This window comes from Mobula hypostoma, chromosome 2 (assembly GCF_963921235.1).
Source record: "Mobula hypostoma chromosome 2, sMobHyp1.1, whole genome shotgun sequence".
NCBI classification, from domain to species: Eukaryota; Metazoa; Chordata; class Chondrichthyes; order Myliobatiformes; family Myliobatidae; genus Mobula; species Mobula hypostoma.
Window position 1 is genome coordinate 25434247 of NC_086098.1, and position 23099 is coordinate 25457345.

The window sequence follows — 23099 nt, forward strand, 5'->3', positions numbered from 1 at the left end:
AGGGAGGAGGGACAGGAGCCTTAGGTTCAGATGTAGTTATTATCCTTCAAGCATCAGGTTCCTGAAACAGCCTGGACAACTTCACTCAATAACACTGAACTCACTTTCAAGGACTCTACAACTCATGTTCTCAATATTATTTATATTTGTACACATTGTCTTTGGCACATTGCTTGCTTGTCAGTCTTTGTGTGTGTGTTTTTTCATAGATTCTACTGTCAATGCTTGCAAGAAAATGAATCTCAGGTCAGTATTTGGTGACATATACTGTATGTACTTTGATAATAAATTTACTTTGAACTTTGACATCAGAGCCGAATTCGGCCATTCTGTCATTCAATCGTGGCTGATATATTATCTCCTCTCACCCCCATCCTTCCGGTTTTCTCCATAACCTTTGACACCGTTACTAATCAAGAATCTATCCTCCTCTGCCTTAAATACACTCAATGGATTCCACAGCCCCTTTGTAAGGGTCTCGGCCCGAAACATCGACTGTACTTCTACCCCCCCCCCCCCCCGAGACGCTGCCTGGCCTGTTGAGTTCCTCCAGCATTTTGTGTGTGTAGGCTAACACAAAAAATGTTGAAATTTTATACACAAAATGCTGGGCCCTGATGATGAATCTCAGCCGAAGCGCGATTGTCCATTTCCCTCCGCATATGCCTGCCTGACCGATCGAGTTCCTCCAGCGTTTTGTGTGCGTGCTGGACGGTCGGGGACAGCTCCAGCTATTTCTCACTGAACAGTGACACCTGCTGAGCGGCTTCGACAACCTAGTCCTGCCGCACCGAGGAGCGCGGACAGCCTCGACTCCTCTCCCGCTCGGCCGCCGAGTGCGCGCCGCCGGCGTTACCGCGGCCGCACGCTTTGCGGAGCTGACGTGCGGAAATCGCGACAGCGCCGCAAACTGCGCGGTGGTGGTCGCGGCGGCGGTGGAGTTATTAGGCCGGTGGCAGGCGGGCGTTGAGTTTGGCTTGGTGCTCGACGGGGTGCGCGATAGTGGGCACCGTGGCGGAGCGGTCCTGGGTAAGTGCCGTACGTTGATACATCGGCCAGCGGGTCCTCCCATTGTTTAGCTCATAAAGAAGTAGCACTCCCCATCGCCCGCCTGCTGGCGACGACGGTGCTGGGTGCCGATTGTAAGTGGACTGGGAGTCCGCGTTCTAATGGAACACGCCGACACTGTCCGAGAGTTCCAATGGAACACGGTGACACTGTCCGAGAGTTCCAATGGAACACGGTGACACTGTCCGAGAGTTCTAATCGAACGCGGTGACACTGTCCGAGAGTTCCAATCGAACGCGGTGACACTGTCCGAGAGTTTCAATCGAACGCGGCCTGGAGTCTCTTCACCGCGTATCCGACGGGCGGCTAGATTCAGCAGCATTGCAGGAACTTCTTCCATCTTCCTCTCATTCCCTACCCCCTCTCCACCTCTCTCTCTCGATTGTTTGGGAGTCTTTCCTAACCCGAGTTAGCGTCCACCTCCCCATATTTACGTCGCTGCAAGCGGGGCTGACGGGTTCATTTGTCGTCGGGGTCTTCCCCTTTAACAACTCTCCGACCGAATGGAACCAAACACGTTTGCTGGCCTCAGAAACTGGGGGCCAGGACCCTCCGTTAGGTGCTGTAAATGTTCTGTCACTGTTTTCTTGTACTCCATTTCGATTATTGGTTATCAATTAAAAGTTCACGGATTCCCATAATTACCTTGTTTACACTAACTTCCATCTCGATTCCCGTAAGTTATTTTCTCCGGGTGGCGCAGCCTCATCTGTTTTGGCGATATGAACTTCTGGGCAGGTGGTTTTGATATGTTTACTTTTTCATCAATGTGAGGCAAAACTAAGAAACATACGCATTCCAGTCACCAGTTTTACCCATTTGATGGGTCCTACTGTATTACTTTTGACACGATGTATCAAACAATCTGCCCCTGTCCCTTTCAACGATGAAATGAAGATTCTGTGACATTCTAATTTGCCTATCAGTCACCCCTCCTTTCTTGTGTGGTATTTCTAGTATGTTGGAGTTGCCGCAATTCAGGATGTTGCAGACAAACAACCTTTTTTTCATAATTCTTTCAAGATGCAACAATATGTTCAGACATTTCAGATAACCAATGTTTTGAGTATTCTTTTGAAAATCAGCTAATTTTCATTATTCTGTCATCCCCTCTCCCTACGTTGTTCCTTTTAAATTGTGATCCTTTGTGCATTCATCTTTTGTTTTAAACTCTTGTAACTCACATCCTATTGTAAGCCTTGCCTTTCCCTGTATTACTCAACTTCCCTCCTTTCTCTGCATATCAACTCAAATCTGTGGTATTTCTAACTTTTCCCAAATTTTGATAAAAGATAGTACTGTGAAACAAATAACTTTCTCTGTAGATGCTATGTGATCTGCTGAGTGTTTCCACCATTTCTGTTTCAGCTTGTACACATCAGGTGTTTTTTTTAAGCTTTTGGGGTGCTGGATTTAGATATTTTGTATTGTAATAATTTCAAAAGAACCCGCAAAATCCTGTCTTAAATCTATACTTCCTTTGTAACACATACAAAATGCTGGAAGGACTCAGCAGGCCAGACAGCATCTATGGCGGTGGGGGGAAGTAGTCAACATTTTGGGCACTGCTTTGTTTTTGTTCTTTTTATTTTGGAGCTGGGATGCAGGAGCCTGAGATTTGGTAAATCTTGAATTTTAAAATTTGAATTGCTTTCACTCTCATTCAGAATCAGAATAGAAAAATAGAAAGTACAATAAATATACAATTTAGTTCTTAGTGTATTGCATTGTACTGCTGTGGCAAAACAACAAACTTCACCACGTATGCCAGTGATATTAAACCTGATTCTGAGTGGGAGTGATAGCAAGAGGTAGATAAAGAGGTAGAAGCATACAAGCAAAAGATTCAAAGTACATTTATTTTCAAAATATGTATACAACCATAAGATTTGTCTTCCCGCAGACACCCACGAAACAAAGAAACACCATGGAACCTGTTCAGAGAAAACATCAAACACCCAACGCGCAAAAAAAGAACTAATTGCGCAAATGGCAAAAAACAGCGAAAAACGCAGAATATAAAACATCAAAAAGGCAGATATCCAACTCGAATTTTAAAATTCTACGGATTCACCTAACCTCTGGCTCTTTGCTTAAGTTTGGACTTAAGTGTATCCACAGCCACTATTCTATGATAAGCCTAAGGTTTTGGAGGACGAATTTGTGGGTGAATGTAAAATCAAGGTATTGTTTACTTACTGCCTTTCATTTTCTTTAGAGGGTTTGGAATAAAAACAATCAGGAATCTATTCTGTGGACACGTATTAGAAAATAATTACTGTGAGGAATAGAATACTGCCTCTTTTAAAATTGACACGTATAGAAGATTTGGGGGAGTTTTGATAGAAGTATACAAAATTATGAGGGGTATAGATGGGTAAATGCAAGCAGGCTTTTTCCAATAAGGCTGGGTGGGACTACAAGTAGAGATCATGGGTTAAGGGTGGAAGGTGAAATATTTAAGGGGAACATGAGGGGAAACTTTTTCACTCAGAGGGTGGTGAGAGTGTGGAACGAGCTGCCAGTGCAAGTGGTGGGTGTGGGTTTGATTTCAACGTTTAAGAGAAGTTTGGATAGGCACTTGATGGGAGGGCTATGTTCCAGTGCAGGTCGAGGGACTAGGCACTAAACGGTTCGCCATAGACTAGGTGGGCCAAAGGGCCTCTTTCTATGCTGTAGTTTTCTATAGACTGTGAAGAAACATCAGAATGATTTGAGATTAAATATTGGATAGGGTTATTAGGGTTATTGTGGAATTAAATAGAACTCCTTAAAGTACTGATATTTAATGCTTAATCTAGCCCTATTCTAACCTGTTCATATCATTCCCAGTTAAACAGCTTAATTTTTCTTTTAGAGGTGTAGGTTTTTCTATTTCGGTAAATACATCTGCAACCTGGCTTCCCCCTGCCCACATCCTTTTTTTTTGTTTCTTTTCCCTTGTCTTTTTATATTCTTGCACCCCAAGCTGCCACAGTGATCCCAGGGTGCCACAATGTAGTTGGGCCGAGGCCCTGTGGTGTGCTAGAGGTGAGCTCCTTGGAGATTAGAGAGCCCGGCCAGCATGGAAGCCGGTGTTAGTAAGCTTTTCTGAACTAATGAGTGAAGTTTGTGCTAGGGTTGTGGTTTGTGTGTTGGTTAAGGTATTAACACTAAATCTGTTCTCATATGAACAACATAGCTCATTTTATACATTGCATTCCGTACTTTTTGAATCACAAGACACTATCAATGTTAATTGCTGCTATATGTTACATTTTGCATAGCATAGCTGAAGCAATACCACATCAAAATAAAATAAGATTTTGTAGCTCTTGGGTTTCTACATTTTTGTTCAGTGGTAGCTCTGAGAGACACATTTCTTGCTTTTGTAGTGGAAGGAACATTCAAGATGGACAGAGGGTAAGAGAAGCTCTTCAGTTTATTTTCTTTACAGATTGACAGTTGTTTCCCCACCACCTCATAGATTGACAACTGAAGTTGTCACTGCAAAGAGATGGTTTACCCTATCTTCATAAAAATATTTTCACTACTTCAACTCTGCCTCAATTGATCTTTCTGTCAGTTGCCTACGTTCGCTTATGCATGCAAACCACTGTTTTGTAAATTTAGTGTTCCATCTCCTTGCCCCTTCCCTCTCATTCCTTGGAAAATGTTGTCACCTTCCAAGTGATTTCCAACATCAAAATCGGAAACAAATTTAGTATCACTGATATGTCATGAAATTTGTTTTATGTCAGCAGTATAGTGCAATACATGTACTGTAAGTTGCAACAAGAAATTTAAAAATAAAGAGAGCCTAAACACGAGGAATTCTGCAGATGCTGGAATTTCAAGTGACACACATAAAAGTTGCTGGTGAACGCAGCAGGCCAGGCAGCATCTCTAGGAAGAGGTACAGTCGACGTTTCAGGCCGAGACCCTTCGTCAGGACCAACTGAAGGAAGAGCTAGAATAAATCTCTTACTAGCTCTTCCTTCAGTTAGTCCTGACGAAGGGTCTCGGCTGGAAACGTCGACTGCACCTCTTCCTAGAGATGCTGCCTGGCCTGCTGCGTTCACCAGCAACTTTGATGTGTGTTGCGAGAGCTAAATAGTGTTCATTGTTCATTTATAAATATATGAAGGCAGAGGGGAGACCTGTTCTTAAAACGTTGAATGTTCCTCTTCAGCCTCCTGTACTTTCTCCCTGATGGTAGTAATGAGAAGAAGAAACCGGTTGCTTTCAGTTACATTTCCACCTGTCTCGTGGTAGTGCAGTGCAACATTAATCTTTCCTCATCCTTCTTGACCTGTCAGCAGTCTTTGACATACTTGACCCAGTTCCACTCCCGAGTGAGACTGCCGCTCCAATTTGCCTGCTGGCACAACAGGTGCCATTTCATTCGCTCTTCACTCAGCCCCGGAACACCTGGATTACAAAGATGCTCCTTATCGACTACAGCTCAGCATTCAACCCCTCGAAGCTAATCAATAAGCTTCAGGACCTTAGCCTTAATATCTTCTTATGCAGTTTGGATCCTTGATTTCCAGGCTTACAGACCCCAGTTCAGTTCGACCTGGTAACAGCATCTCGCCTACTATCTCCATCAGCACAGGCACACCACAAGGCTCTGTGCTTAGCCCCGTGCTCTACTCACTTTATATTTATGACTTGAGCACAGCAGCAGTGCTGTGTTTAAGTTTGCTGAGGAGGCTACTGTCGTTGGCCAAATCAGGAACAGTTACTACTCCTCAACCATCAAGTTCTTGAACCGGTGAGGATAACTTCACTCAACCTCATTCGCCCCATCACTGAACTGTTCCCAAAACCTATGGGCGTACTTTCAAGGACTCTTCATCTCATGTTCTTGATATTTATTGCTTGTTTATAAATTATATCTTTTTTGTATTTGCACCGTCTGTTGTCCTTTGCACATTGGTTACTTGTCTGTCCTGTTGGATGCAGTCTTTCATTGATTGTATTTTGTTTCTTAGGTTTGCTGTGTATGCCTGCAAGAAAACGAATCTCGCGGTTGTATATGATACGTATGTGTACTTTAATAATAAATTTACTTTGAACTTTGAGATTGCACTTGCCTAGTTCCCTATTACTATCTAAAAAGCCACAGTTGAATGACACCACCAGTAACTTGACTATTATCTCCATTATTTTCTTCGCTTCTCTTTGCTTGTTACCAAGAGAAACTGAAATAATATCAATTTTCACAAGTACATTGTCACCTTTCCACTATTACTTGACTGGCATATAGTACTGGATGAGTGGAAATTTTCTCAAAGTTTTGGAGCTCTCAATAGTGTTGTCCTCTGTAAGCAGTGAATTCCAGCCTTCTCTCTTTGAATAACATTTTGCCACATTTGACTTGTGAGTAATTTTCTTCTGCACTACTTCTGAGACTATATTTTCACCGCTGAAAATATGTTGCTATATTGCTATATTTATACTCTATTCTTGGTTGGTGCAACTGTTACGAAAACCAATTTCCCTCGGGATCAATAAAGTATGACTATGACTATATCGTACAGCACCATCTTGCTTTGGCTCACCTGCTATCCTTGGTTTCAAAATCTGATGTTCTACCCTCAAATGGAGTATCTATGGTGAGGAGTAAACAGTCGACGAGACCCTTCATCAAGACTGGAAAAGAAAGGGGAAGAATAAGGTGGTGGGGATTGGGAAGGAGTACAAGTTGGCAAGTGACAGGTGAAGCCAGATGAGGGGAAAGGTGGGTGGACAAGGGACGGGTGTGACGTGAGAAGCTGGAAGGTGATGGGTGGAAGAGGAAAAGGGCTGAAAATGAAGGAGTCTGATAGGGGAGAGTGGACAGTGGGAGGAGGGGCACGGAGGGAGATGATGGGCAGGTGAGGAGTAGAAAAGGGGGTAAGAGGGGAGGAGCTAGAACAATGCATGGAAAAAGAAAGAAGTGAAGGGGGAGAAGTTACCAGAAGTTCGAGAAATCAATGATCCTGCCATCAGGTTGGAGTCTGCTGAAATGGAATATGAGGTGTTGCTCCTCCAACTTGAGTGTGGCCTCATCATGGCAGCAGAGAAGGCCATGGGCCAACATACTTGTGTTTATGATGTGCAAGTGGAACACTGAGATTCTGTTCAGACGGGAGGCATGTTCACACTGCAATCTTGTCTTGCCCAAATACTCTTTCTAATAACAGAGGCTGCTGGAAGTAGTTCACGCTAGAGCCCTCACATCCGAGAGCTGTTTATGAAGAGCTACAGAACTTTTGTTTCCCTTTGTCTTTTGAGTAGAGCAGACAGCAGACATTGAAACCTGTAGATAGTTCAAACTGAAATGCTAGAACGGAACAAGAAGTTACACATTGGAACTGATAAAACGTGAATTTAGAGTTGACATCAAAATGCTCATTGAGTAATTATTACTCAGTAATAAACTCATTGACTAAGTTTTCAAAATATTGGTAAAGGTGAGAAGCACAGGGGGATGGGGTGAAGGTAAATTTGTTCTAAATTTTATTCAATTTATCATAGATCGTTGAATCTAATGTTTACTTTTGAATGCATTTTGTTGATTAACATTTGGACTTAAGTTACTTGTACAGCACAGTACAGGCCCTTCGGCCCACAATGTTGTGCCAACCCTCAAACCCTGCCTCCCATATGAGCCCCCACCTTAAATTCCTCCATATACCTGTCTAGTAGTCTCTTAAACTTCACTAGTGTATCTGCCTCCACCACTGACTCAGGCAGTGCATTCCACACACCAACCACTCTCTGAGTAAAAAACCTTCCTCTAATATCCCCCTTGAACTTCTCACCCCTTACCTTAAAGCCATGTCCTCTTGTATTGAGCAGTGGTGCCCTGGGGAAGAGGTGCTGGCTATCCATTCTATCTATTCTTATTATCTTGTACACCTCTATCATGACTCCTCTCATCCTCCTTCTCTCCAAAGAGTAAAGCCCTAGCTCCCTTAATCTCTGATCATAATGCATAGTCTCTAAACCAGGCAGCATCCTGGTAAATCTCCTCTGTACCCTTTCCAATGCTTCCACATCCTTCCTATAGTGAGGCGACCAGAATTGGACACAGTACTCCAAGTGTGGCCTAACCAGAGTTTTATAGAGCTGCATCATTACATCGCGACTCTTAAACTCTATCCCTCGACTTATGATAGCTAACACCCCATAAGCTTTCTTCACTACTCTATCCACCTGTGAGGCAACTTTCAGGGATCTGTGGACATGTACCCCCAGATCCCTCTGCTCCTCCACACTACCAAGTATCCTGCCATTTACTTTGTACTCTGCCTTGGAATTTGTCCTTCCGAAGTGTACCACATCACACTTCTATATATTATTGGAGAGCAAACGGCTTTTATTAAAAAGTGATGTAATAAGAAACAGTGGAAACACGTGTCCTCACACATACATTCTTTCAATTAAGAACAGTATTTTGAACTCCAATTGGAATTGGTTTATCAATGTCACGTGTACTGAGATACAGTCCAGTGCTCCTGATGTAGCCTCCTCTACGTTGGTGAGACCCGTCGTAAATTGGGGGAACTACTTCATTGAGCACCTCCGTTCCATCCACTAATGGCAGAACTTCCCAGTGGCCAAATTTTAATTCTGATTCCCATTCCAGTTCCAATGTGTCAGTCCATGGTCTCCTCTTGTGCCACGATGAGGCCACTCTCAGGGTGGAGGAGCAGCACCTTGTACTTCGTCTGGGTCACTTCCAACCTGTTGGCATGAATATGAATTTCTCCTTCTAGTCTATATATAGAAAAATTCCCTCTCCCTCTCCTCTGCTATTCCCACTCTGGCCTCTTACCACTTCTCACCTACCTATCACCAGCCCCTGCGTCCCCCTCTTCCCTTTCTCCTATGGTCCACTGGCCCCTCCTATCAGATTCCTTTACCTTTACAGCTCTTTACCTGGTTTCACCAATCACCTTCTGGCTATCCTCCTTCCCCTCCCCACACCTTTTTATTCTGGCTTCCTTTCCAGTCATGAAGAAGGGTCTCAGCCCGAGACATCAACTGTTAATTGATTTCCATAGATGCTGCCTGACCTGCTGAGCTCCTCCAGTATTTTGTGTGTGTTACAGTAAAACGATTTTGTTTGCATGTGTGACAAGAATACACATAGATGTTAGCTGTCCTGTGTGATCAGCAGTTGGTCTGCCACCTGTCTTTGGGAGAGAGAGAGATAAGGAAGACAATGGAGCAGCATTTGGAGATGTGTAATGAAGGGACGGGAGAGAGAGCTGTCTAGAGCGGCTCCCCCTTTGAACCCTGAACTGTTTGAAGTGATGGACAGGCGATACCCCAGCAGGGGGATAAAAAGGGACAGGTTCGCTAAGGCAGGACACACACGACACTCGAGGTAACGAGACCCTGGAAGCGGTGCGCCTCTCACGAGTCGGTGGGAAGTACCGGACCTTAAACGCACAGGGTGGAAAGGTACGATCAGCGGGAACCCGGTGTGTGTCCACCCTTGCTTGGGTGCCAGGTTCACTGCAGAGGATCGACCGCATCTGGAGGAGGGGTCACAGTCGGTGACCTCAGGTGACATCACAAAGGACTCGCCCGAAAGCTGCTTGTGAGCAATATCGCCGGTCTGTGAGTGGAAGCCGTTCTGAATGATCAGTTGTTCTCGTTCTCTCTCTCCTTCCCCCCACATTGTCCATCGCCATGGCAATGATTACTGCGAACTGAACTAAATTGAACTGGACTTCATGTCCCTTTGAAATTGGTCATTTACCCCTAGACAACGATAGAGCTTGATTGATCCTGTTATCTTAATTCCGTGCACATGTGTGTTTATCATTGCTGAACTGTTGCATTTATTATCCTTTCGATTACTGTGTTGCTTGTTTCTTTAATAAAACTTTCTTAGATCTAGTAATCCAGACTCCAACTGAGTGATCCATTTCTGCTGGTTTGGCAACCCAGTTACGGGGTACGTAACACATGCCATCCAGACAGGTCATGCCATAGATAAGTACAGGGTACCAGCAAGTTAAATTTACCATGCATGATAATACATTGTGTTGGAATTTAGAGCCAGAATTAACTTTGCCATTCAACAAATAACTTAAATCTTATCACAGCAGCTATTCTTTTTTTGAAAAACCTCAGGTAACTTAATTATTGTGATAATATCATTTTACATTCATCATAGAGTTCTGCAGCACAGAAATGTAATCTTTTGCCAGCAATACTGCAATGCACAGCTAATTTGATGGGGCAAATGGCTTGTTCCTGTGCCTATGTTCTATTGTCTTATACCACTGTCAATCTTTTGCCCATCAGTGTTCATTCCAGTTGCCCACACTTGATCTGTATCCTCCTCTGCCCTACCGGTTTAAAGGCCTGTCTAAATATCTCCTAAACCTTGTGAATGTATCTGACTACCCCACCACATCCTCTGATGGTGAGTTTCAGGTATCAATCACTCTGAACGAAGTGACGTTCCCCTCAAATCATCTTTAAAACTTCTTCCTCTCTTGTTTTTGATATCACTACCATTGGGGGGGGGGGTGGAATGAACCTGGCTACGATATACTTCTATCAGGTTTGCTCTGGGCCTCCTACACTCCAAGGAAAACTACTCAGTCTCTCCCTTAATTCCAGTCTGGGCAACAGACTGGTGAATCTCCTCTGCACCCTGTCCAGTACAAACACATGTATAGAATGGCGATTAGAGCTGCCCATAAGTACATTTTGTAAAGTGGCAACATGATGTCCCACCTTTAAGTTCTAGCCCTGACCTCTGAAGGCAAACATGGAATATAGGAACATAGAAACATAGAAAATAGGTGCAGGAGTAGGCCATTCAGCCCTTCGAGCCTGCACCGCCATTTATTATGATCATGGCTGATCATCCAACTCAGAACCCTGCCCCAGCCTTCCCTCCATACCCCCTGACCCCTGTAGCCACAACGGCCATATCTAACTCCCTCTTAAGTATAGCCAATGAATTGGCCTCAACTGTTTCCTGTGGCAGAGAATTCCACAGATTCACCACTCTCTGTGTGAAGTTTTTCCTAATCTCGGTCCTAAAAGGCTTCCCCTCTATCCTCAAACTGTGGCCCCTCGTTCTGGACTTCCCCAACATCGGGAACAATCTTCCTGCATCTAGCCTGTCCAATCCCTTTAGGATCTTATACGTTTCAATCAGATCCCCCCTCAATCTTCTAAATTCCAACGAGTACAAGCCCAGTTCATCCAGTCTTTCTTCATATGAAAGTCCTGCCATCCCAGGAATCAATCTGGTGAACCTTCTTTGTACTCCCTCTATGGCAAGGATGTCTTTCCTCAGATTAGGGGACCAAAACTGCACACAATACTCCAGGTGTGGTCTCACCAAGGCCTTGTACAACTGCAGTAGTACCTCCCTGCTCCTGTACTCGAATCCTCTCGCTATAAATGCCAGCATACCATTCGCCTTTTTCACAGCCCTCTGTACCTGCATGCCCACTTTCAATGACTGGTGTATAATGACACCCAGGTCTCGTTGCACCTCTCCTTTTCCTAATCGGCCACCATTCAGATAATCTGTTTTCCTATTTTTGCCACCAAAGTGGATAACTTCACATTTATCCACATTAAATTGCATCTGCCATGAATTTGCCCACTCACCCAACCTATCCAAGTCACCCTGCATCCTCTTAGCATCCTCCTCACAGCTAACACTGCCACCCAGCTTCGTGTCATCTGCAAACTTGGAGATGCTGCATTTAATTCCCTCATCCAAGTCATTAATATATATTGTAAACAACTGGGGTCCCAGCACTGAGCCTTGCGGTACCCCACTAGTCACCGCCTGCCATTCTGAAAAGGTCCCGTTTATTCCCACTCTTTGCTTCCTGTCTGCTAACCAATTCTCCACCCACACCAATACCTTACCCCCAATACAGTGTGCTTTAAGTTTGCACACTAATCTCCTGTGTGGGACCTTGTCAAAAGCCTTTTGAAAATCCAAATATACCACATCCACTGGTTCTCCCCTATCCACTCTACTAGTTACATCCTCAAAAAATTCTATGAGATTCGTCAGACATGATTTTCCTTTCACAAATCCATGCTGACTTTGTCCGATCATTTCACCGCTTTCCAAATGTGCTGTTATCACATCCTTGATAACTGACTCCAGCAGTTTCCCCACCACCGACGTTAGGCTAACCGGTCTATAATTCCCCGGTTTCTCTCTCCCTCCTTTTTTAAAAAGTGGGGTTACATTAGCCACCCTCCAATCCTCAGGAACTAGTCCAGAATCTAACTAGTTTTGAAAAATTATCACTAATGCATCCACTATTTCTTGGGCTACTTCCTTAAGCACTCTAGGATGCAGACCATCTGGCCCTGGGGATTTATCTGCCTTCAATCCCTTCAATTTACCTAACACCACTTCCCTACTAACATGTAATTCGCTCAGTTCCTCCATCTCACTGGACCCTCTGTCCCCTACTATTTCTGGAAGATTATTTATGTCCTCCTTAGTGAAGACAGAACCAAAGTAATTATTCAATTGGTCTGCCATGTCCTTGCTCCCCATAATCAATTCATAATCAATATGAGTTCTTCACTCTAGGACCAGGGGGCACAGCCTCAGAGGGGAGTCCATTAGAACAGATGAGGCAAAATGTCTTCAGCCCGAGGGTAGTGAATGTGTGGAATTAATTACCACAGACATTTGTGAAGGCCAAGTCATTGAGTTATACCTAAAGCGGAGGTTACAAGGAGAAGGCGTGAGAATGGGGTTCAGAGGGTAACAGATCAGCCATTATGGAATGGCTTAATTCTGCTTCTACGTGTTCCAGTCCTTGGGGAACTACAGGCTTTCACGCAAAGCACCTTTGTTCATCAGCATTCTTTACAGTCCCACCATTTTAGTGTGTATGTCCTACTCTACCCCTGTTTGACATCCCTATTTTACTGCATCGTTGCCTACTTCAGGAATTCTCATTTCACGTTGACATCTGTAAATGTTTTGAAAACTGACAGAAAACCAGATCCAGACTCAAATGTGGTATTAGAAAAATTGGTCAACAACTTATTGTGTTTTAAAGAGCTATTAGAGGAAATAGAGAATTCAGACCATAAGTCAGAAGCAGAATTTGGCCATTTGGCCCAGTGTCTGCTCTGCCATTCTATCATGGCTGATTTATTTTCCCACTCAACCCCATTCCAAGAACATAGAATAGTAAGCCCCCACCTTAAATTCCTCCATATACCTGTCTAGTAGTCTCTTAAACTTCACCAGTGTATCTGCCTCCACCACTGACTCAGGCAGTGCATTCCATGCACCAACCACTCTCTTGAGTAAAAAACCTTCCTCTGATATCCCCCTTGAACTTCCAACCCCTTACCTTAAAGCCATGTCCTCTTGTATTGAGCTGTGGTGCCCTGGGGAAGAGGCGCTGGCTATCCACTCTATCTATTCCTCTTATTATCTTGTACACCTCTATCATGTCTCCTCTCATTCTCCTTCTCTCCAAAGAGTAAAGCCCTAGCTCCCTTAATCTCTGATCATAATGCATACTCTCTAAACCAGGCAGCATCCTGCCTCTCTGCCTCTCATTCTCTTGCCTTTTCCTCATAACCTATGATGCCATTACTAATCAAAAATTTATCAGCCTCTATTTTAAATATACCCAAATCACTTGTCCATATTTGATATATTTTAATGAGATCCCCAGTGTTTACAGACCCAGGGCCATCAAACACTCCTCATATGTTAATCCTTTCATTCCTGTGATCATTTTTGAAAGCCACCTCTAGACCCTCTCCAGGGGGCCCAAAACTGTTCACAAGTGTAGCCTGACAAATACCTTATAAAGCCTGAACATTACATCCTTGCTCGTGTGTTTTAATCCTTTCGAAACAAAGGCTAACGTTGCATTTGCCTTCCTTATTACAGACTCGGCCTGCAAGTTAACCTATAGGGAATCCTGCACTGTGACTCCAAAGTCCCTTGCACCTGAAATCTCTGAATTTGCTCCTCATTTAGAAATGCCTTATACTTCTATTCCTTCTACCAAAGTGCACAACTGTATACTTTCCTACACCGAATTCCATCTGCTACTTCTTTGCTCAGCCTCCTGATTTGCTCAAGTCTTTTTGCAGACTCCCTGCTTCCTTGACACCTTCTGCCTCTCTACCTATCTTTTTATCAGCTCAAACTTGGCCACAAAGCTATCAATTCTGTTACTGAGATCATTAACGTATAACTTGAGAAGGAGCAGCTCTGACATTGACTCCTGTGGAACACCAGTAGTCACTGGCAGCCAACCAGAAAATGCCCCCTTTATTCCCACTCTTTACCTTCTGCCAGTAGCCATTCTTCTGTTCATGCTAGTATGTTTCCTGGAATACCATGGGCTCTTGTTTAACAGCTGTACCTCGTCAAAGGCTTTCTGAAAATCCAACTAAGCAACATCCAGTGAGTCTCCTTTGTCTATCCTGCCTGTAATTTCATCAAAGAATTCCAACAGGTTTGTCGGGCAAGATTTCCCCTCAAGGAAATCTGACTTCAGCCTATTTTATCATGTGCCTCCAAGTACCCTGATAGCTCATTTTTAATAATGAACTAGGTAAAGTTTCGCATGTTTACAGATGGAATTCCAGAGTGAGAGGGAAATAGCAAAGGTAGAATTGCAAGCAATGACAAAGGATAAGCAAGCGGTTAGATGAAATATGTTGTCCAGAGGTGGGCAAGTTTGGAGAGCTTGTTGCAGGTTTGAAGGAGTTTGCTGGATATTGGCTAGATTTGAAGGAAGTTAAACAGTGATAACTTGAAATTTTATATGCTGGACTATTTCTCACTTGTATTTGTAATCTTTCCGACCAGTCTCACTGGCTAGATCAGATTGACTCGAGAGATTTTTGATGGTGGAAGCCATTGTAGGTTGCCAAGGGCAGGGAAGTACATCGAACATAGTGCAGTGCAGGCCCACCTGTCCACAATGTTGTGCTGAACTTTAAACCTACTCCAAGATCAATCTAAGTACTATATGCAATACCACAGTAAAATTTCTAAAAAAAAAGTTGATCTTTATGGCTTGATTCTCTTGTAGTTTAATTTTTTTGAGTGAGTTCAAACATGACAGAGAACTACAAGTATGTGTGACATCCGCAGGGGAAAAAATCTCCATATAATGTCAACTCATATTTTCTTGAAGCAAGTCATTGACTTGCTCCTAAAGAAAGCCTTACCCAGCAAGAATACCCTGGAAATTCAGGAGGTTTCAATTGACAGTTTTAGTCTGTTTAGAAAGTAGGAAGAAGTTTAGAAGCTTAATTCTCTTAAAAAGAGCAGGCTGATATATTGTGGGAACACACATAAAAGTTGCTGGTGAACGCAGCAGGCTAGGCAGCATCTCTAGGAAGAGGTGCAGTCGACGTTTCAGGCCGAGACCCTTCATCAGGAGTTCACCAGCAACTTTATGTGTGTTGCTTGAATTTCCAGCATCTGCAGAATTCCTGTTGTTGTTTGATATATTGTGGGCTTGCCTTTCATAAAACCTTTTGGGGGAGAAAGTAATGTGGCTACCGATATTCAGTAACACACGAGTTGGTGGTAGTACATCATCTACAAAATAACCTCGGGGTTTCCAACCTGGCCCCTCTGTTAATGGTGAAGGACCATGGCATTAGAAAGGTTGGGAATCCCTGAAGTAACCCTTGTTTGACTTCCATGATAAATAAATTTGATATTAAAGAATTTCCTGCAGTTTCTGTGCTTTGCTGTTCCAAAGAGTCTTGCATTCCTTCAAGGAGTGGTTCAGCATTTGAAACTTCTGTCAGTGTCCTCCAACAGCCTCACTATTTCATATCCCCTAAAATAATCTCAAATTGTAAGCTTTAGTTGTTAAGTTTGGTTAAAAAGGAGATATTTTTCATAGTCCTCAAATAATAACATGCAAAGATCATGGCTTCACTTCATTGCCTTGGGACGGCCATTAGAAACCTTTTTACTTACATGTTGGAAAGGAAATTGCTGCTTTTGCCTGTGGAACTGCAGCCCATTGAGGGCCACAGTAAACAGTCATGAGGTAAAGAAACCAAGCGATCAGAAGTCGTGTGTGATTTGAAAATTATGTGGGACCAGCATAAAAGCAAAAGTGCTATGATGTAGAAACAAAATTTTTTTTCATAATTCCTGATGATATTGGTGGGCAAATGCTTAAACAGATAGTCTTTTGACATATATTTGCATAAAATTTGTAATAATACATTTCCCCTTTCATAAAAATAAGTGTACATTCAAGATTGTTTAAAATCATTTCCAATATACAAGCCTAAAGGAGAAAAAAAAATCATTATTCCAGATCCAATACAGTGCAAACAATCACAAGATAGTCATAGTCATACTTTATTGATCCCGAGGGAAATTGGGTTTCGTTACAGTTACACCAACCAAGAATAGAGTATAGATATAGCAATATAAAACTATAAATAATTAAATAATAATATGTAAATTATACCAGGAAATAAGTCCAGGACCAGCCTATTGTATCAGGGTGACTGACCCCCCAAGGGAGGAGTTGTAATGTTTGATGGCCACAGGCAGGAATGACTTCCTATGATGCTCTGTGTTGCATCTTGGTGGAATGAGTCTCTGGCTGAATGTACTCCTGTGCCCACCCAGTACATTATGTAGTGGATGGGAGACATTGTCCAAGATGGCATGCAACTTGGACAGCAGCCTCTTTTCAGACACCGCCGTCAGAGAGTCCAGTTCCATCCCCACAACATCACTGGCCTTATGTTGATTCTGTTGGTGTCTGCTACCCTCAGCCTGCTGCCCCAGCACACAACAGCAAACACGATAGCACTGAACATATTAAAGAACATATTAAAAAATGCAATAAATATAAATAAGATATCTTACATCTATTGTACAGTACTGTAACTTCAATTTACTGCTTGCAATTTATTTTACATTAAGAACTAAAGACTGGTTCTTGCTTGAAATAATGTCTGCTATATTCACATAACTCCGATATACTCCCTAACTTGGGTGATGGGGTGGAGATAATCTACCAAAGAAGGTGTAAGGTATTTCTTCCCTTCGCTAGCTTGCAGGCCACCCTTGGGTAAGGTGTAGCACTTGCTTAGCTCCCTGATCAGGGTCACGTGAAGCCACAGGAGCAGATGGTGGATGGTCGTATGAGCAGCTGGTGCATAACACATGTCCTGGTTATGCAAACACTGACGCCAGGCAGACAATCTCTGAAGAGTATTGATAATGGCTGCGGTTACCCGTCTTGTAAAGACCCTGCCGAGAAGAAGGCAATGACAAACCATTTCCGTGGTTGCTCATACGACCATCCACCACCTGCTCCCATGGCTTCATGTGACCATGATCGTGACCTAATTGGATGCTACACCTTGCCCAAGGGTGATCTGCAGGCTAGCAGAAGGAAGGGGCACTCTGCACCTCCTTTGGTTGAGGTGTATCTCCATACTGCCACCCAAAAGCATAGCTGCTGTAAAATATAGCATCCAGGTGCTTATTTTCTTCTGTAGCAGGGTCATCAGTTTATATGTAAGAATCCTATATCTTTTAAATATAAGTTCCAGTACAATGTCAAAGCAGAATAGAAGCTTCCGATTGATTTTTATAACATTGATTGGGGGAAAAAAATGAAATATTATTTCAAATTGAGCCAGTATCTTTGCATGCAATTGGAGTTAAAGCCTGCATTTTTATATCTATTTACACAAGCTATACGTGAGAAGTCACTGGGCATTAATGAATTTAGTTTCCCTTTAAAATCATCAAAACTGTCTTCTGAAAATGCTTTCCTGTGAGATGAGAGAAATCTTAGGAAGTATGAAATATCATGAGGTGCAAAATGTTGTTTTTACTTACAGATTGCTTCCATCTAACTTGATTCTCTCTAGAAATTAGCCCACCAGAATTAATTTAATTCCTGATTTACAAAGTTCACAAAGTGAGTCCGCATTCTGATGTAATGGAGCTGGGTCCTCCACAGACCGCTGGAGTTGAACGACTGCCCCCAACTGCATCTATTACTGGGTTCCGGCGCTGCAGTTGGTTTCATATCTGCCAATGGTTTCAAACAGCCACCCACTCCACGGCAACAATGACCCGGGGGGGGGGGGGAATGGTATTTTCCTATAACATTTTTAATAATTTTGTGCATCAAACAATTACCTTCAATTTTCAGTTCATTGTGATAGATCCTACGCTCTGTCCGCCAGAGAAAGCAGGATCTCCCAGTGGCCACATATTTTAATTCCACATCCCATTCCCACTCTGACATGTCTATCCACGGCCTCCTCTACTGTAAGGATGAAGTCACACTCAGGTTGGAGGAACAACACCTTATATTCCGTCTGGGTAGCCTCCAACCTGATGGCATGAATATCGACTTTTCTAACTTCCGCTAAGGCCCCACCTCCCCCTCGTACCCCATCTGTTACTCATTTTTATGCACACATTCTTTCTCTCACTCTCCTTTTTCTCCCTCTGTCCCTCTGAATATACCTCTTGCCCATCCTCTGGGTCACCCCCCACCCCTCCTTTTCTTTCTTCCCGGACCTCCTGTCCCATGATCCTCTCGTATCCTCTTTTGCCTATCACCTGTCCAGCTCTCGGCTCCATCCCTCCCCCTCCTGTCTTCTCCTATCATTTTGGATCTCCCCCTCCCCCTCCAACTTTCAAATCCCTTACTCACTCTTCCTTCAGTTAGTCCTGACGAAGGGTCTCGGCCTGAAACGTCGACTGCACCTCTTCCTAGAGATGCTGCCTGGCCTGCTGCGTTCACCAGCAACTTTGATGTATGTTGCTTGAATTTCCAGCATCTGCAGAATTCCTGTTGTTTGTGATAGATCCTTGCTTGTTTCATGATCAGCATGTCGTTAAGCAGCATATGTTTACTCTGCTAACGAATCCACTCTTTAAATACACAATTGCGATCTTCATTTTTCACTTTATGCGGTATTTCTCTATTCTTCATGAACGTCCGTTCAGTACACATGCGAGGTCACTTCTCAGAACTGTCTGTGGTGTGCATCGCCTGGGAACCTTCCCAACGCCCTGCGGAATTTTCCATTTGTGACGTCGTGTCAGTGCTCAAAAAAAAATTTTAGACCAGAGGTTTTCAAGATTTTGGAATTTTGGATAAGGCAGACTGAACCTGTAATAGCGTTACGCTACTGTGCTGCCCCAGAACTTGTTTGAATTAGATGTGTATCGCCTTTATAACTCCAAATTGCATTTATTTTTCTTTTGAAAAGACTGCTTTACCTCTAGGAAGAAAGCGGACCTGAATTTTATGTGATGTGTGCAATTTAATTGAGTAGTCATAAAGAGAAAATAGTTTTCCTTTTTTTATTTTTAATCAAGGTAACATTTCTGATACAAAATCTCTGTTCTGATTTTTTTTTATTAGGATGGCTAGCTGCGGGAACATTGATCACGCATCAAACATGCTTCCAGGAGGACGGAAGTTAAGTGACTCCTGCTCAAGTACTACACCAACCCTGACTGTACCAGAATGTGCTATTTGCCTGCAGACTTGTGTTCACCCTGTGAAACTGCCTTGCAAACATATCTTCTGTTTCCTGTGTGTGAAAGGAGCATCGTGGCAAAGCAGACGGTGTGCCCTTTGTCGGCAGGAAATCCCCGAAGACTTCCTAGACAAGCCCGCTTTGCTGTCCCCTGAAGAGCTGAAGGCAGCGAGCCGAGGCAATGGCGAGTACGCCTGGTACTACGAAGGCACGAATGGCTGGTGGCAGTACGATGAACGCACAAGCATGGAGCTGGAAGACGCTCATGTAAAAGGCAAGAAGACGATCGAGATGCTGATCGCTGGGTATTTGTACGTGGCAGACTTGGAGAACATGATTCAGTTCAGGCGTAACGAGCACGGCCGGCGCCGAAAGATGAAGCGAGATGTCGCAGATATTCCCAAGAAGGGGGTAGCAGGTCTCCGGTTAGACTGTGACTCCGGTTCGCTGACTTCAGAAAGGGAGAATTCTGCCGATGGAGCAGATAGCACCGCTGGTGTTGGACCTGCGCCAGCGTCAACGCAGCCGACGGCCAGACAGGCACCCTCCGTAGCTGACCAGCCAGAGAGCCCGCTCACCCCTTCCCCAGATGTCAACGTGCTGCTTGTGAACTCACTCGCTCAGTTGCAGCTCAGTAGCCACAGGGTGAGCCGGAATCACAGAGGTGAGGGGGAGGAGCAGAGTGCGGCCAGGGTGTCGTATGATAACACAGAGTCAGCCACGAGCACTGACGCAGAGGACGAGAATGCCGGCCTGCTCCAGGAATCCACAGCCATTGCCCTCAGTGGGCAAATACTCGTTTCTCCAACCAATGAGCGGGAAAATGAGATACCAGGTGGTGAGCCATCCCCAGAAGGAGCAACAAGCAATGGTCTCAGAGCCAGGGAGCAGCACCCTGATGGACAGTGCACTGTGACAGAAGTCTAGACATTTTCAACTTCAATTCTTAAAAGAACTTAAGGGCAAATGAGGAATGTAGAATTTCTCAGCCAGAATTGCACTCGTTTAAAATCAGAACTAATTTTTAATTTCCATCATTTAGGCAAGGTTGCCTTTTTCCTTTTTGCAATTCGTAGGTTTCTTTATGTAGAAATTGCACGTGATTGTGGTAACATTAAATTTACTTTTGTGTTTTAATATTTGTGTTGAATTTCAAAATGACTCACTCCCTTTGCATGTGGTGTGTTAACTGTGACATCTGAGCTCATCGCAAACACCAGTTGTGCTGGAGGCCTTTTGTTCTCCTTTGTAAAATGCCTCTTGTGAATAAAAGTCATTTTCCTGTGAAAGTTAACTGGTTCTATCAGACAAAGAAATTTGGTTTTTTTTTCTCATTATGTAGCCAAAGCTAGAATCATTGTTTTCCCTCGTTTTGTTTAATTTAGTTAGAAGATACATTACTACAATTCCCTTAAAATGTAATTGAGGCTGGTAGTAGGTGTACAAATAATATTATGGACATGATTGACATTCAGTGAAGTGTTAAACAAATAGAAACAAGTAGTTGAATTCAAGTTTACATGATTCTGACTACAATAACAGTCAAATAAAGCTCAAGGTTTTTCTTAGTCATTGTCTTCACCCGGTGTTCTGCTTTCCTACACAGACTTAATGCATTTTTGGCTTATAACAATGTCCTCTGCTTAAAACTCTGCTGCGACTTGTTTTGATTTCAGCTTTTCTCACTAAGTAATCTTTGCTCTTTGGTTTTGATATGAAGGTTTTAAATGATTTATTGCACGGTTGATAAACTAAAATTAATGGTTTTAATAAACATAAGAGATGCTGGATATCGAGAGCAGCCCATACAAAATGCTGGAGGAACTCAACATGTCAGACAGCATCTTTTGCAGAGGAATAAACAGTCGATGTTTATTCCTGGTGAAGGGTCTCAGCCCAAAGCATTGACTGCTTTTCCTTTCCATAGATGCTGTCTGACCTGCTGAGTTCCTCCAGCATTTTTTGAGTTGTTAATGGTTTTAGTGGTATTTCTCCCATGCTGGTAATCTTGAGCAATAAAAAACTGGAGGAATGCAGCAAGTCAGGCAGCATCTTGGAAGGGAATAAGCAGTGGATGTTTTGGCGCAAAACCTTTCCAGGGTTGGATAGGAAAGGTGCAGAAGCCAGAATAAGGAGGTGGGTGGGAGGGGAGGATTACCAGCTGGCAGGTGATAGGTGAGACAAGGTGAGGGGGAATGTGGTGAAGGGGCAAGGGGAATGAAGTAAGAAGCTGGGAGGTGATCGGTGGAGGAGATAAAGGGCCGAAGAAGAAGGAATATAATATGAAAGGACAGTGGGGGGGGGGAGGGGACGGGAGGGAGGTAATGGGCAGAAAGGACAATGGAAGAGGAGACACTGTAACTAGGACATGGAATGGAAAAGAGGGTGGAGAAAGGGGGGAAGAAATTACCTCCAACCTGATGATGTGAATATTAACTTCTCCAACATTTGGTAATTATCCCCCCAACCCCTTCTCTTTCCATACCCCATTCTGGTTATCCTCTGACCCCATATCTTCTCGTGTGCCCAACTCCTCCCTCTATTCCCTTTCTTCCATAGTCAACTGTCCTATTCCTTCAGCCCTTTACCTCTTCCAGATGTTGCCTGGCTTGCTGAGTTCTTTCAGCATTTTGTACGTTTTTGCAGCATTTACAGGGTGACTTAAGCTCTAAATCAGTATCCAAGTATTAAAGTGAAGAGACTTTCTGACAATCTTAACAGAAACTAACTGGCATGGTTTTCTTGCTTCTTAGTAAGAGCTTCTCAGTTGCTAAACAATTAATATGCTGTAAGGCCAAGTTAAGCTGCAGAACGTTGGGTTTAGTGTCTGGTCTATCTTGATTTAATAAGTCTTGGTTGATAAAAATTGAAAGACTTTTGAAGAAAAAGAATTCAAATCAGCTGGATTTAAAGATTTAGGGTTAATTTGACCATCTCAGAGATGGGGCATATCCCCTGTAGGTAAAAAGTTACTGCGTCCAGCCCAGATGGGCCAAATGGCATAATTCTGCTCCTGTCTTAATGGTCTTATCCATGGGTTGTCCCTGTCACCATAGAGGTAAGTATAGTTCCCAACTTTTAATGACCCCAAGACAACTGAAATCACATTAGATTATCTTTGCAATTAAGAAAGCTGAGAGAATCATAAGAATGCAGTATGTATTAGGGACAACTAACAGGGTCAATCCCAACTGGGCTTTTTTAGTTTGTTGCATAGGGGGAAACTCGATCAACTTTATCATTGTTAACTTCAAAAAAGTTGCTGCTCAAGGTTCTTCTCAGAAAAATGCAACTCTTTATATCATTGGGAACATTTTTGAGGTAGATTAACAAATGCCTGGGAAGACATCAATCAGGGAATAGTTAGATATTTGGATAGGTTATCAGTAGTGTATGGGCAAGGATTGCTAGGAGGACCATTGCTCTTCACTATTCTTAATCTGGATATTGGTGGCAAATTTACAGAAGATGCCAAGGTAATATTTTTAACTGCTTAGGTGACCTTAAAG

General features: G+C 43.3%; 1 protein-coding gene across 2 annotated transcripts; it reads left to right on the plus strand.

Annotated features, from left to right (window-relative positions):
• Window positions 1-838: 838 nt before the first annotated feature.
• rnf146 (ring finger protein 146) lies at window positions 839-21166 on the plus strand. 2 transcript variants are annotated; one of them, XM_063070612.1, is made up of 3 exons: window positions 839-1029; window positions 2972-3252; window positions 19473-21166. In XM_063070612.1, the coding sequence occupies exons 2-3, from the start codon at window positions 3200-3202 to the stop codon at window positions 20515-20517; spliced, it is 1098 nt and encodes a 365-aa protein (XP_062926682.1). In that variant the 5' UTR covers window positions 839-1029; window positions 2972-3199; the 3' UTR covers window positions 20518-21166. The 2 variants fall into 2 exon arrangements, with proteins under 2 accessions (XP_062926682.1, XP_062926692.1); XM_063070622.1 differs by lacking the exon at window positions 2972-3252 and having other exon boundaries at window positions 847-1029; window positions 19473-21165.
• The last annotated feature ends 1933 nt before the right edge of the window (window positions 21167-23099 follow it).

Bases quoted from the DNA above. Each gene is read 5' to 3' on its own strand.
- rnf146 (XM_063070612.1), top strand. From the start codon at position 3,200: ATGATAAGCCTAAGGTTTTGGAGGACGAATTTGTGGGTGAATGTAAAA. The intron at 3,253-19,472 runs GTATTGTTTACT...TTTTTTTATTAG, and splicing joins TGGGTGAATGTAAAATCAAG to GATGGCTAGCTGCGGGAACA.